The 12,327-nt window shown below is 44.9% G+C and overlaps 1 protein-coding gene across 1 annotated transcript; it reads left to right on the plus strand.

Annotated features, from left to right (window-relative positions):
* Positions 1 to 2: 2 nt before the first annotated feature.
* KCTD12 (potassium channel tetramerization domain containing 12) lies at positions 3 to 2,584 on the plus strand (the record flags this gene model as incomplete). The annotated part of the gene is made up of 1 exon (XM_019528504.1): positions 3 to 2,584. A coding segment is annotated over one exon (807 nt), but the record flags the coding sequence as incomplete, so codon positions are not given.
* Positions 2,585 to 12,327: the final 9,743 nt, after the last annotated feature.

A 12,327-nucleotide genomic window follows, 5' to 3' on the forward strand; every position in this document is an offset into this window, starting at 1 on the left:
TCGTGGAGCTGAACGTGGGCGGGCAGGTGTACGTGACGCGGCGCTGCACCGTGGCGGCCGTGCGGGACTCGCTGCTGTGGCGCATGTTCTCCCCGCAGCCGGGGCCGGGGCCGGGGCAGGCGGCAGCGGCGGCCGAGCTGCCCCGCGACAGCAAGGGCCGCTTCTTCCTGGACCGCGACGGCTTCCTGTTCCGCTACATCCTGGACTACCTGCGCGACCTCACGCTGGTGCTGCCTGACCGCTTCCCCGAGCGCAGCCGTCTGCAACGCGAGGCCGAGTACTTCCAGCTGCCCGACCTGGCCCGGCGCCTGGCCCCCGACGCGCCCGAGCCCGCCGAGGCGGCGGCGGAGGGCAGCGCCTCGCCGCCCGCGCCCGCCCGCAGCCCCTCGCTGCTGCCGCTCACGCCCTCGCAGTCGCTGGACGCTGGCGGCGGACGGCGCTCGGGCTACATCACCATCGGCTACCGCGGGTCGTACACCATGGGCCGGGAGGCGCAGGCCGACGCCAAGTTCCGGCGCGTGGCGCGGATCACGGTGTGCGGCAAGACAGCGCTGGCCAAGGAGGTCTTCGGCGACACCCTGAACGAGAGCCGCGACCCGGACCGGCCCCCCGAGCGCTACACGGCCCGCTACTACCTCAAGTTCAACTTCCTGGAGCAGGCCTTCGACCGCCTGTCTGAGGCCGGGTTCCGCATGGCCGCCTGCTCCTCCACCGGCACCTGCGCCTTTGCCCCCGAGCTGGGCGGCCCGGCCACCGCCGACGACAAGATCTGGACCAGCTACACCGAGTACGTCTTCTGCCGGGACTGAGCGCCCCGCCCGGCCCCGGGATCCTGTCCGGCTTCTCAGCCTGCTCCTACTTCCCCACGGAACCTTCTCCAGGCTTCTCTGCCCTCTCTTGCCTCCCACCCTTCCCATGGGACCTGGTCCAGGCTTCTCCTCATGCTCTTGCCTCCCTTCCCCACCGGATCTTGTCACCCTCTTCTCAGGCTCCTGACTCCCTCCTTCCTCTCAGGACCTCATCCAACCCTCTCAGCCTTCCTTGGGCTCCTGTCTCCTTCTTCCCCTGCCCACAGGACCTGGTCCAGGCTTCTCCACCCTCTCCTGCCTCCCACCTTCCCCACAAGACCTTGTCCAGGCTTCTCAGCCCTCTCCTCAGCCTCCTGCCTCCCACCCTGCCCATAGCACCTTGGCCAGACATTGCTGAGGGAGACAAACAGAGCCCGGTCCCTGTTTCCCTTGTGTAGTCCTTTGTGTAGTCAGGGGAGTCCTATGTAGAGAGAGTTTAGATGATGGCTGTGTGGGAGGGTTTGGATAGGGGTGCTCCTGCTTTCAGGCAGGGGTTTGGTCTAGATGAGCTGTGGAGGGCCCTCCCAGTTTAGTTTTTTTTGTGCCCCCTGCCCCAACCTTTATCTCTCCTTTCCCCTCAGGCTGAGAAACAAGCCTCCCCCACTAGGCTGAGCCCACAGCTGATTACAATTTGCATCAGTGCAAGGAAGGGACAGCCCTGGAAGTGCAGGGTTTTAAATGACTGGGTTTCAATGTCAAGGGTTAGTCTGGAGCCTTTGCTGGTATTCAGTGTGGGGCTATGGGGTTTTCTGTGAGACAAATCTGAATCAAGCTGGGACAGATCGGAATCAAGCTGGTCATCTATTTTTTAGCCTGGCTTGGTAGGTGTTGCCCCCTCATGTGGGCGAGCAGGACAGCTGTCCGTACCCTGTGCTCTGTGCATATTTCTCCTGCAGGAAGAACTGCGTACAGCTGCCCCTCCAGGACCACTGTAATCCCTAGCCTTTCCCCCTGCTCCCTCTCCTGGCTTTCCCCAAATTGATGTACTTCCCCCTCACTGGGAAAAGCTGGTGCCTGTTCAACTCCAAGGGGAAAGGACAGCCCTCCAATCAACTCCCCTGGCTTATCAGCCACTTTAAGGATGAAGTCCCCTCCAGAGACAAAGCAGCTGTTCCTCGAAAACTTGCAGTGCTTGTGAATCATAGCTTTCATGGGTGGTGTAAATTCTTTACAGTGTTAATTACTATATACAGTATATGTGTGTGTGTATATATGTGTGCATATGTATACACATGCACATATATACACACATGCATATATACACACGCAAATGCAATAGATTACAGACACACACACACACACACACACACACAAAAATTCATTGCATATTCTTTAAACTCCGTGAAAGGGGATTGGGGTCAAATCAAAACTGGGCTCACTTGCATGGAGGATGTACCTGCTTCCTGTGACAGTGATATATATGGTAGACGATTTTTAGTTGGGTTGGAAATTTGTATCATTGCAACATGTGTTCGCTGGTTGCAACCTTAACTTCCCTTTAATTGGTATTATAAAACAAACATAGACAATCCCCGCCCAAGGCTAACTGATCTGCTTCCTAAAACAACTTTCTTCCATGTTAATAATAATAAAAAAAACCACCTAATTTTCCTTAGTTTTTGTGGCACTAGTATCCAAGGGGAAAAATGACACTGCTAAGCAACCATTTCCTAGGGATAGTTAGGTGCCTTCACCAAAAAAAGATGTGGAATTATACTCAGCCCTGACCAAAAAAAGAGAACAGGAATATTCCCAACCCTCTTTGGTGGGAGCTACCCCCACTTGCAGTATTTGGTCCATACAGGCTATTTTTTGCCTCAGAGGAAGTAGCCGTAGCTTCCTTTGAAAGAACTTTCTGCAAAATCACAACGTTTTGTAATGAAAGAAAAGTTAGTGGCTCTTTTTACTAAGCAGCTAGAAATCTGAGTACAAAGGCACTTTATACATCTTGAATTGTATAATATGTTCTATCATCCATTAAAGTTTCAACCAAAATTATATCTTTGTACTTATCCTAAATATTTGAGAACTTGGGTGGTGCATATTAAAACTTGAAGGTATATTTGTAAGATGGTTAATAAAACTGATTGTCCTGGTTAATGAAACCGAATATTACTAGCACTTGTAATCTAACCAAAGAATTTCACAGTAAGGTTTTATTTTTAAACCTTATTTTCCTTGTAAAGTGCTATATCTACATAAATATTAAATCTCTTCGTTCAAGAAAAAACATCTATTACGAGCTTCAGTTCCTGCTCTCTAATTTCACCACTTGGTCTTTAACTGAGTGTGTACTTGTCTCTTTAAAGCATGCGTAAAATGGCATGAAAATAAAACTGCATGAAATAATTTGAGTCCCCATGCAGTTTCTTTTATTAAATACACTAAGATAATTTTTTCATGTGGTTAAACTGAATATTTACCTATGAAAGCAACTGGTATGGTCCAGCTGTATATAACTGTAAATTCAAATATTTTTAGAGAGAGAGAGAGAGAGAGAGAGACATTTCAGCTTAGATGAGCAATAAGATAGCAATGGGAGGCCAGTGCATCAGAAGATAGAATTAAATCTGGTTGTCCTCTGCCTTATTTTGAACTATTTCCTTTGTGCATATCTTACCTACACCACAAGTGAAAGGTTGGTGATCACAGCTACTATATCTTCACCGAGTCATTCGCTAGAATCAATGACTTACCTTTTTCTAGTTTATGTCAAGTAACTCTGAAGTACCTTTTTAAAAATTTTTGTATAAAAATCAGTTTTCAGTGTTTCAATTAGCTCTAGCTAGTTTTTTTAATGAACCTTGTACTGTAGCTAAGTTCATCATACAAGTTATAAATAGGGACAATTTTCAATTGAACTTGTTATTTAGTGTATATATATATACACAATATATGAACATTTTACACAAATCATTTAGTTTTTTATTCATTTTAGTGTTACAAAATTTCATATTCTATCTAGCTTAAACATTTAACATTGCATATTATGCTATGTTTATAATACGGTTTTGAATAAGTTTCCTATACCTGTATCCATGGAAGAACTGAGTATGAATATCTGCATAATAGTAGAACTAAATCTGTCTACACTTTATTTGTTTGAATGTGAATTATAACTAAAACTACTTGATGGCAAAATGCATCCCTAAACTGAAGATTGCCTGTCTTTTGATTAGTGAATGTCTGTCTGTTTGCTAGCAGATGACCCAAAAGCTCATATGATTATTTTTAAGTAAAAATGGATGTAATAAAAACTAATACTTTTTTAAAAATTGTGTTTGTGATGAAAAGTAAGAGTGACTGGTAGGGGGATATTGAACCTTTCACTCATCAGTCATTGATTTATGTCTGGATCAAAGTTGGAAGTGACCTAAATCATCAGTCTTTTGATGATTATAAAATTCATGGCAGTCTCTGTTAAAAAATGAGTTGGTAAGTGAAGTCATATCTCTCGAGGACAAACTTCCAGTGGATAATTTGTTAACTTCTGCTGTCTGACTCAGTTGAAAGCCCCGGGAGTAAATTAATATTGCAACTCAGCTAACTTGTCACTGTTAGAAGTCGCTTTTCTTGGTTAGAGGTCACCTCAATGTTAAGACTTGCCATTTAAGCATTGTATAGGTTGCTTGGATTACTACAGCTCACACATCTCCTGCTTCATGGATATACAAGTCCAATGCCATTCACAAGCTCATTTTTAAGACTGTCTTAATTAGACATCAAGGTATAGGTGCCATGCCATTCATTTCAGTGGCATGTCATGAAATGTAACTTTACAGGTGTTTGATAAGATGTTTATATTTTTATACGTGCAGACAAATAAGCAGCAGGTGCCTTCTTCTTTTCACCTTGTATAGTGTTGAAAATATCTTCCTAGGCCAATGTTGTAGACCAAATTAAATTTGTGCTCTTTCCATACTAACATAGTTATGTGATTTATATGTTCTTGCATTTTGGTTAAAGAGGCAATATTTTGCATTGTATTATTATCCTTGCTTCAGTGGCATTACTTGGACATCTTCAGCAAGGCTTTTTAACTGGTCTATAAACAAGTGCATGGGGCAACGGATAATATAGTGCTGTTCCTCTACTGACGCAATAGGAGAAATGGGGAGAAATGTAGTATTGTTGATGGATGTACAGTTTTCAATACATTACTCTTGAAGAAACTAATCATTTGATAACTTAATCTGGTTATTACAAGCACAACTGGGCAGCTGAAGTGTTAACGTTTTATTTCATTTTAGAGCTAGTAAGATTAGCTAATGTAACCAACACTGGTCCAAAAACTGAAATGCTCTCAGTTTCGCTGAAGAATTTGGCTTGGGTAGTTAGAAGGGAGAAAATACAGTAAAAACTCTGCTGCACCGGTTAAAGAGTGACTTTATTATTATCTGCTAGAGAGCTCTCTAATGTATATTATAAACTTAATGGAATTAAACTGATTCATGGAAAATTAGTCATTAATTTCTAGTGAAAATCCATTTTTCCTTGTTATTGGGAAGCATCTGTATATTTAATGGGTTTGCTTTTGCTGCACTGTTAGATTTCAAAGAGCAAACTTAGGGGATGAAACCTACTAAGTTATCTGTTTTAGCTGTTTGACTGTGCTTGAATACAGTGATTTCATGAGAACAGCAACACTATTAGAAAAAATCCCAGTGAATGTAGTTAGTTTTTGGCAATGCTAGTAAAATGTTTTGTCAAAGAACACAGAAGTCCAGGAATGCTACAGACCTATGGACCAAGAGTGTAAGGTCTTTTAGTGGGGCAGCACAGGTCTCTTTGCAAAAGGAGGAGATTTAGTTCTAATCTATCTTTGTACCTTTCTGATTGTGGTTTTCCAGTGACCTGCAGAGGCTCCTGGCATAACTGACAAAGCCTCGGGGTTCTGTTATGGAAACCTCCCCTGGCTGCTAAATTGCTTCACTGTTCCTGGGCTGGAACTTGGGAGGAAGTTTGTGAAGGGAAGCTGAATGGCTGTCTACTTCTGTGGCTATGCTGGAGGAAGAGCATTTTGCCAGAGCAACGGGTCCCTACAGCCTGCTTCGTGCCCCTTGAGACCTTTAACCGGGCTTAAAGAGGTTCAGATTGCAGAGAAGAGTACCATCTGGTGTGTGGGGAGATGCAAATTGTGATTTAATAATTGTGTGATCCACCAGTTAAATTTGCAGTTAATTATTTTTTATTTATTTAATTATTAATTAGGGCTATAAAACCGAAGGCGCTCTCCTTTTTTTTTTTCAAATACACTGATGCCCAACAGTAGTAGTGTACCTAGGGCCAGGCTACTGAGGAAGTTGCCCAGTTTCTGACTTGGAGGGTGAAGGGAAACAGCCGCTGCTACAGACCCCAAGATTGCACCAGCAGCATGGTGACAGCTGGAAGTCTCCACTGCTTCCATGTTTCTCAGCTGCCATGGGCACCTGCCTCCCTTTTTCACCACTGTCCACCTGCATTTTCACTTTAGGTAAACAGAGGTAATTGTATCTTCTGCCACCAAACTTGAGTCCCAGATATGGCCATTTAAATATCCATATCATTAACACAACTAGCTCTTTAGAGTCATACACCAGATGCACTTGTCCAGTGCAGCTAGGACAGTCAGACATAAAAAGCTTCCTCCTGCTGGTCTCTATTAGAAGAAAATTGAGGTCAGTAATGTGAAGAGCCCTGCCCTGAACTTGTTTAAAGGGTGCTGAAGAACAGTTTATAATTTCTCTATTAAGCCTCCTCTACATTTCTAATTTTCTTCCTTATTTGGAAATGTAGTGGTAAGTAGATCAGAAAAGAAAGGAGAATGTTTTGGTTCAGATGTGGTAGTAAACCTCTTATAAGTTAGTGCAGCCTTTAAGGGAAAATTTCTTGGCATTATCAATTGATTCCAATTTTCCATGATTAATCCAATTGATAAATTTACACATTAGGCAAGTAGCATTGCTCTTATTTATCAGATGTTCCCAAGAACTACTTTTGGAAATTTACACCTGTGAATTTTCATCTGTCTGTTTTGCGACTTGTTACTTCAAAAGTTAGTTGAATGAAAGCAGGACATTTTTCCTCCTTAAATACAAAAAGTAAAAAAACAACCCCTTCCCTCAGTAACTGTGTAGCTTCTGAAATATTTGGATGTTAGCAATAGATCTGATGGAGGGAGACAGTGGACAGAGTGTGCCACTGTTCTCATTCTTTCTGTTCAGTATGCATATAATGCCTCAGCATTATCCCATGGTGATGGGAGTCCACAAAGGGACTATAAACAACTGTGGCACGGGGGTGTAATGCTATCAGCATAAGGATGTGATGCCCAGCTCTGTATCTATTCTGGTTTGGTTGTTTCAGCTGAACAACTTCCTCAAGCCCTAGCTCAGACTGGATCTTAGATGAGGATTAACTTTCTGAGTGAAGATAGAAAGAGATAATTTTGTGGACTGGGGAAGAAATTTGCAATAATACAAGTATTAGTGTTACTCTAGTTCGTAATTCTGGACTAAAGTCAGACCCTTACTGTTTTTTTAAAGCTAGCTAGCAATTGTGGCTAGAAATGTTTCCAAGTTTCCCTTCCCAGACACATGAGAATGTAGAATTAGGAATGACAGTATCCAGCGTTGGTGAGAAGGGTGCAACCATTTCTTTGGCTATGAAAAATGCGCTATCTTCAGTTTCAGTGTTTGTGCAAGTGTCTGAAAAACTAAGATTTTATAGATACTTTGGTGCCAAATGTCTTTGCCTACTTTATAAGAACTCCTTCACATACAGCATGTCCTCTTCCCTAGATTTTGATTGAGTTTGGTTTTGACCCAGAGCCCACCATAGTTTGGTTCTGTCTTGAACCAGATCTGGGTTCTCTCTCTGTCTCTTGACTCACCACCCCCTTCCCCTTCCCTTTCCCCTTCCCTTTCCATTCGCATCATGTGGTACTGCAGCATTTGTGATCAGTGGAAATACTTTAATTAAATCCCCATGTTTTAAAAGGGGCCAGACTATTCAAAGGAATAATTAGTGCTTGGAGAGAGGTCTTTCTCTCTGTTGATGAGGGACCCCCACTTAGAAGCTGTCTTGTCACTGCTTCCACCCAACCCCATAGACTTGTAGTCTGTTTAGTTTTAGCAGATGCTGTGATTTCCATCTCTTACCTCAAGTTCAGGAAAGAGGTGGTTTAAGGGGAAGGGATGGTTATTTATGATGGGCTGCTGAATAGGTGATCCATTGGAAAGGATATGGGTTTGATATTAGAGAGGTAGTAGGAAAGTTGAAAAATATGTTTCTTTTTCTTGAGCAAGTTTCAAGAACTTGGGTGGGTGAACTAAATTACTGATAAAAAGGCTATATGAAATACACTGATAGCCCTATTATACAACTACAGGAAAGGCATTGTGTCTATCCTTTTATGGAGCAGAACCATAGCTTTGCGATGCATAAGGATAAATGAAGTGAAAAATAAATCTTGACATCAAATACTAGTGGATAACACTCAGTGTTTCCAAACTGCAAATAATTGGAATGTTCCTGTAGACAAGTTAGGGTGGAGATATATATACGCAAATTTACTAGTGTTTCCCTGCACTAAAGAGGTTTTGTGTTATTTCCACAATAGAGATTGGGATTTTTTTAATAGCTCATAGATTGAAGCCAGAAGGGAAGTATTTGATCCTGTAGTCTGACCTTCTGCATAACATACATCGTGGGACTTCACTGAATTAATTCTCTAATACAATGATGCTCAATCTTTTGGATAAGTGGCATGGGACTTGTCCATGGGCCCTGGGTAACCTCCACTCAGCCCTGTGTGGCTGGATTGCCTGTGGTGTGGGATCAGGCTTGTGCTGCCTCTGCTGGAGCCTGTGCCTCAGGATTGGGCCTGTGCCACCTGGATTAGGCCCTGTGCTGTTTCCATTCAGCCTGGCATACCCAGAGATCTGGGTTTTCCGTTCGACACAGAAAAACACGGACAAATGTGGATTTTCTCATTTTAAGGATAAAAACGTGGATTTTCCCTTTTTAAGGAGAAAAACACAGATGTTTTCCTTTAAGGAAGAAAAACACAGGAAATGGCTGTGGGGAGTGAGAGGAGTGGGGGAGGGGAGCGGAGTAGAGATTGATCAGGCAGGGGGTGCCACATGCACATGCTTACGCACACCTGCACGTGGCAGTCAGGCAGCATGGAGAGCTGCTCCCACCACTCCTTGCATGTACGTTGGACGGTAGGGATTGAGGCCCCTACAGCGAAGGAGGAAGGGAGGGAGTTGGCTGGGGCTGGGGCTGGAGGTGCTGCCCAGGTCTGGCAGTGCACAGGGCCTGGGGCTTGCGGTCTGGATCAGGAATGTGCCACTGCAGGGCCTGGCTGGGGAGCAGGATGGAGCTGTGGACAGCTCGCCCGGGGAGTGGCATGGGGGCTGGCTCCCTGTCACTCCATACACTCCTGGGGTGGAGCTATGGGGGTCACATGACCCCCAGATTTGTGTGCGGGGTGGGGGCAGATGCAGACTGCCCTCCCATCCAAGACTTACTTAAGGCCTTTTGGCTACAGCATTACACTGAGAATTCATGTTCAGCCAATTGTCTATTATAGAATCATAGAAAATCAGGGTTGGGAGGGACTTCAGGAGGTCATCTAGTGAATCTAACCCCCTGTGCAAAGCAGGACCATCCCCAGCTAGATCATCCCAGCCAAGGCTTTGTCTAACTGAGTTTAAAAAACCTCCAAGGATGAAGAATTCACAACCTGTCTGGGTAGCCTGTTTCAGTGCTTTACTACCCTCTCAGTGACCCTGTCCTCCTCCTTTCTTATCAACATTTCTCAGGATATTGTACCCCAACCTGTAAATATGGTGTACTTTCTATATTTCTTCCTTGTATCGGGCTGCATTGAAAACGCATATTGTTTGCTTGTCCCCAACTTACCAAGCAACCAAATTCAGTCTTCATTAGTGACTTGTTCTCTTCATTATTGATTAATCCCCCCCAGTCTTTGGTTCATCAGATAAATCTACCTGTGAATGTATAATTTCTTTCAGGTCATTGCTAAAAATAAGGATAGGTCAAGAACCAATCATGGCAAGACATCATTAGAAACACAGCCAGTTGATGATTTCTCATTTATAGTAACATTAGAAGCTGTTAGTTAGTTGTTAGCTATTTAATGCCTTACATTGATATTTGTTCTTCTTGCTTAATCACCACATTTTAGAGTTCAAAGAAGCATTATGTTTCAATATTATCTCTATTAACACCCAACTATATAATCTTATAAGAAAAAAAAATAAAATTTACTATGACAGGGCTGATTTTCCATACACCAGTGTTATACAGGGTTGGAACAGGTCTTCTAAGCTATGGAGTCTAGTCACCTACATTGGCAGGCAAACATTTGTTCAAAGGAACAATAAGAATAGCTACTCTGGCCCATTTCACATTCCAGAGTTACACCACACCCTATAAAAATCCCTACCATGTAAGGAGACGGGGACAAAGGTGCCACCTATTCCTTGATTGCTATAATAGCAGGGAATTAAGTTAAAATATGCTCAGAAGATCCCCAAAAGAGGACCATATCATACTACAGAAGAAGGCAAGCTATTACCAAACTGAATCCATGGAGAACACGGCACAGGGGACACAACAGTGGGAGTCTACTACAGACCACCCACCCAAAGTCCTGAGCTTGATCAGGAGTTCGCCTGGGAACTGGATGAGGCCACATGCTCCAGGACCCTGGTTGTCATGGGTGACTTCAATTACCCGGACATCTCCTGGGAAGATCACTCAGCAAAATCTGAGCAGCCGCAAAGCTTTCTCTCGTGCGTGGATGACCTCTACCTGACTCAAGAAGTCTATGGGCCAACGAGAGGCAAAGCGCTGCTCGACCTGGTACTGGCTACGGGGGACGACCTAATCGGCGACCTAGTGATTGATGGGAAGTTGGGTGACAGCGACCACAAGCTGATCACCTTCACCATCCGCCGTAAAGCTGGCAAGTCAGTCAGCAACACAGAAGTCCTTGACTTCAGAAAAGCCGACTTTAACAAGCTGAGGAGGCTGGTCAGTGAGGCCCTAAGGGACCTTGACCTCAGGGAGATGGGAGTTCAAGAAGAGTGGTTGCTTCTCAAGGAAGCGATCCTCAAAGCACAAGCTAAATCTATTTCATCTCGGAGAAAAGGCAGCAAGAGGGCACAGCAGCCCCCCTGGCTCTCCAGGGATCCAACAGACCTCCTGAGGCTAAGAAGAAAGGCCTACAAAGGATGGAGGATGGGATTCACCTCCAAGGAAGATTATTATGCACTGGTCCGGTCCTGCGGGCAGCAAACCAGGAAAGCCAAGGCTGCAACTGAACTCCAACTAGCTTCGAGCATCAAGGACAATAAAAAGTCCTTTTTCAGCTATGTGGGGAGCCGGAGGAAAAGGAAGGGCAACATTGGACCCCTGCTGAACCAGATGGGGCAACTGACAACCGATGCCCAGGAAAAAGCCAACCTATTAAATGGGTACTTTGCGTCAGTCTTTCATCAGTCCCATGGCACACCCATGCCCACTACGGGACAGGGAGGTCTGGGTGAGGGAGATCCCCTGCCCTCCATTAATGCTGACTGCATGAAGGAACACCTTGAGAAGCTGGATACCTTCAAGTCAGCTGGCCCTGACAATCTACACCCCAGGGTACTCAAGGAGCTGGCAAAAATCATAGCCCAGCCTCTGGCATGGATCTTTGAAAACTCCTGGCGGTCCAGTGTAGTGCCTGAAGACTGGAAGAAGGCCAATGTGGTACCAATCTTCAAGAAAGGGAGGAAAGTGGATCTGGCCAACTATAGGCCATCAGCCTGACTTCTATCCTGGGGAAGAGCTTAGAAAAGTTTATTAAAGAGGCCATCCTTAGTGGACTGGCTGATGCCAAGATTGTAAGGAATAGCCAGCATGGGTTTGTTGCAGGTAGATCTTGCTTGACCAATCTCATTTCCTTCTATGACCAGGTGACCTATCACCTGGACGAGGGAGAAGAGAATGATGTCATATATCTTGACTTCAAAAAAGCTTTTGATCTGGTATCCCATGATCACCTCTTGGAGAAACTGGCCAATTGTGGCCTTGGGTCCACCATGATCTGCTGGCTGGGAAATTGGCTCTGTGGTCAGACCCAGAGAGTAGTAATAGACGGAAGCCAATCGTCATAGTGTCCTGTGACAAGTGGGGTCCCCCAGGGCTCTGTCCTTGGACCCATATTGTTCAACATCTTCATTAATGATGTGGACATTGGAGTCAGAAGCGGACTGGCCAAGTTTGATGATGACACCAAACTCTGGGGCAAAGCATCCACACCAGAGGACAGGAGGGCAATCCAGGCTGACCTGGACAGGCTCAGCAAACGAGCGGACGAGAACCTCATGGTGTTTAACACCGAAAAATGCAAGATTCTCCACCTTGGGAGGAAAAACCTGCAGCATCCTTATGGGCTTAGCAGTGGTACGCTGGCTAGCACTAC

The sequence above is a fragment of the Crocodylus porosus genome, unplaced genomic scaffold (assembly GCF_001723895.1).
Source record: "Crocodylus porosus isolate Cpor-Errol unplaced genomic scaffold, CroPor_comp1, whole genome shotgun sequence".
NCBI classification, from domain to species: Eukaryota; Metazoa; Chordata; order Crocodylia; family Crocodylidae; genus Crocodylus; species Crocodylus porosus.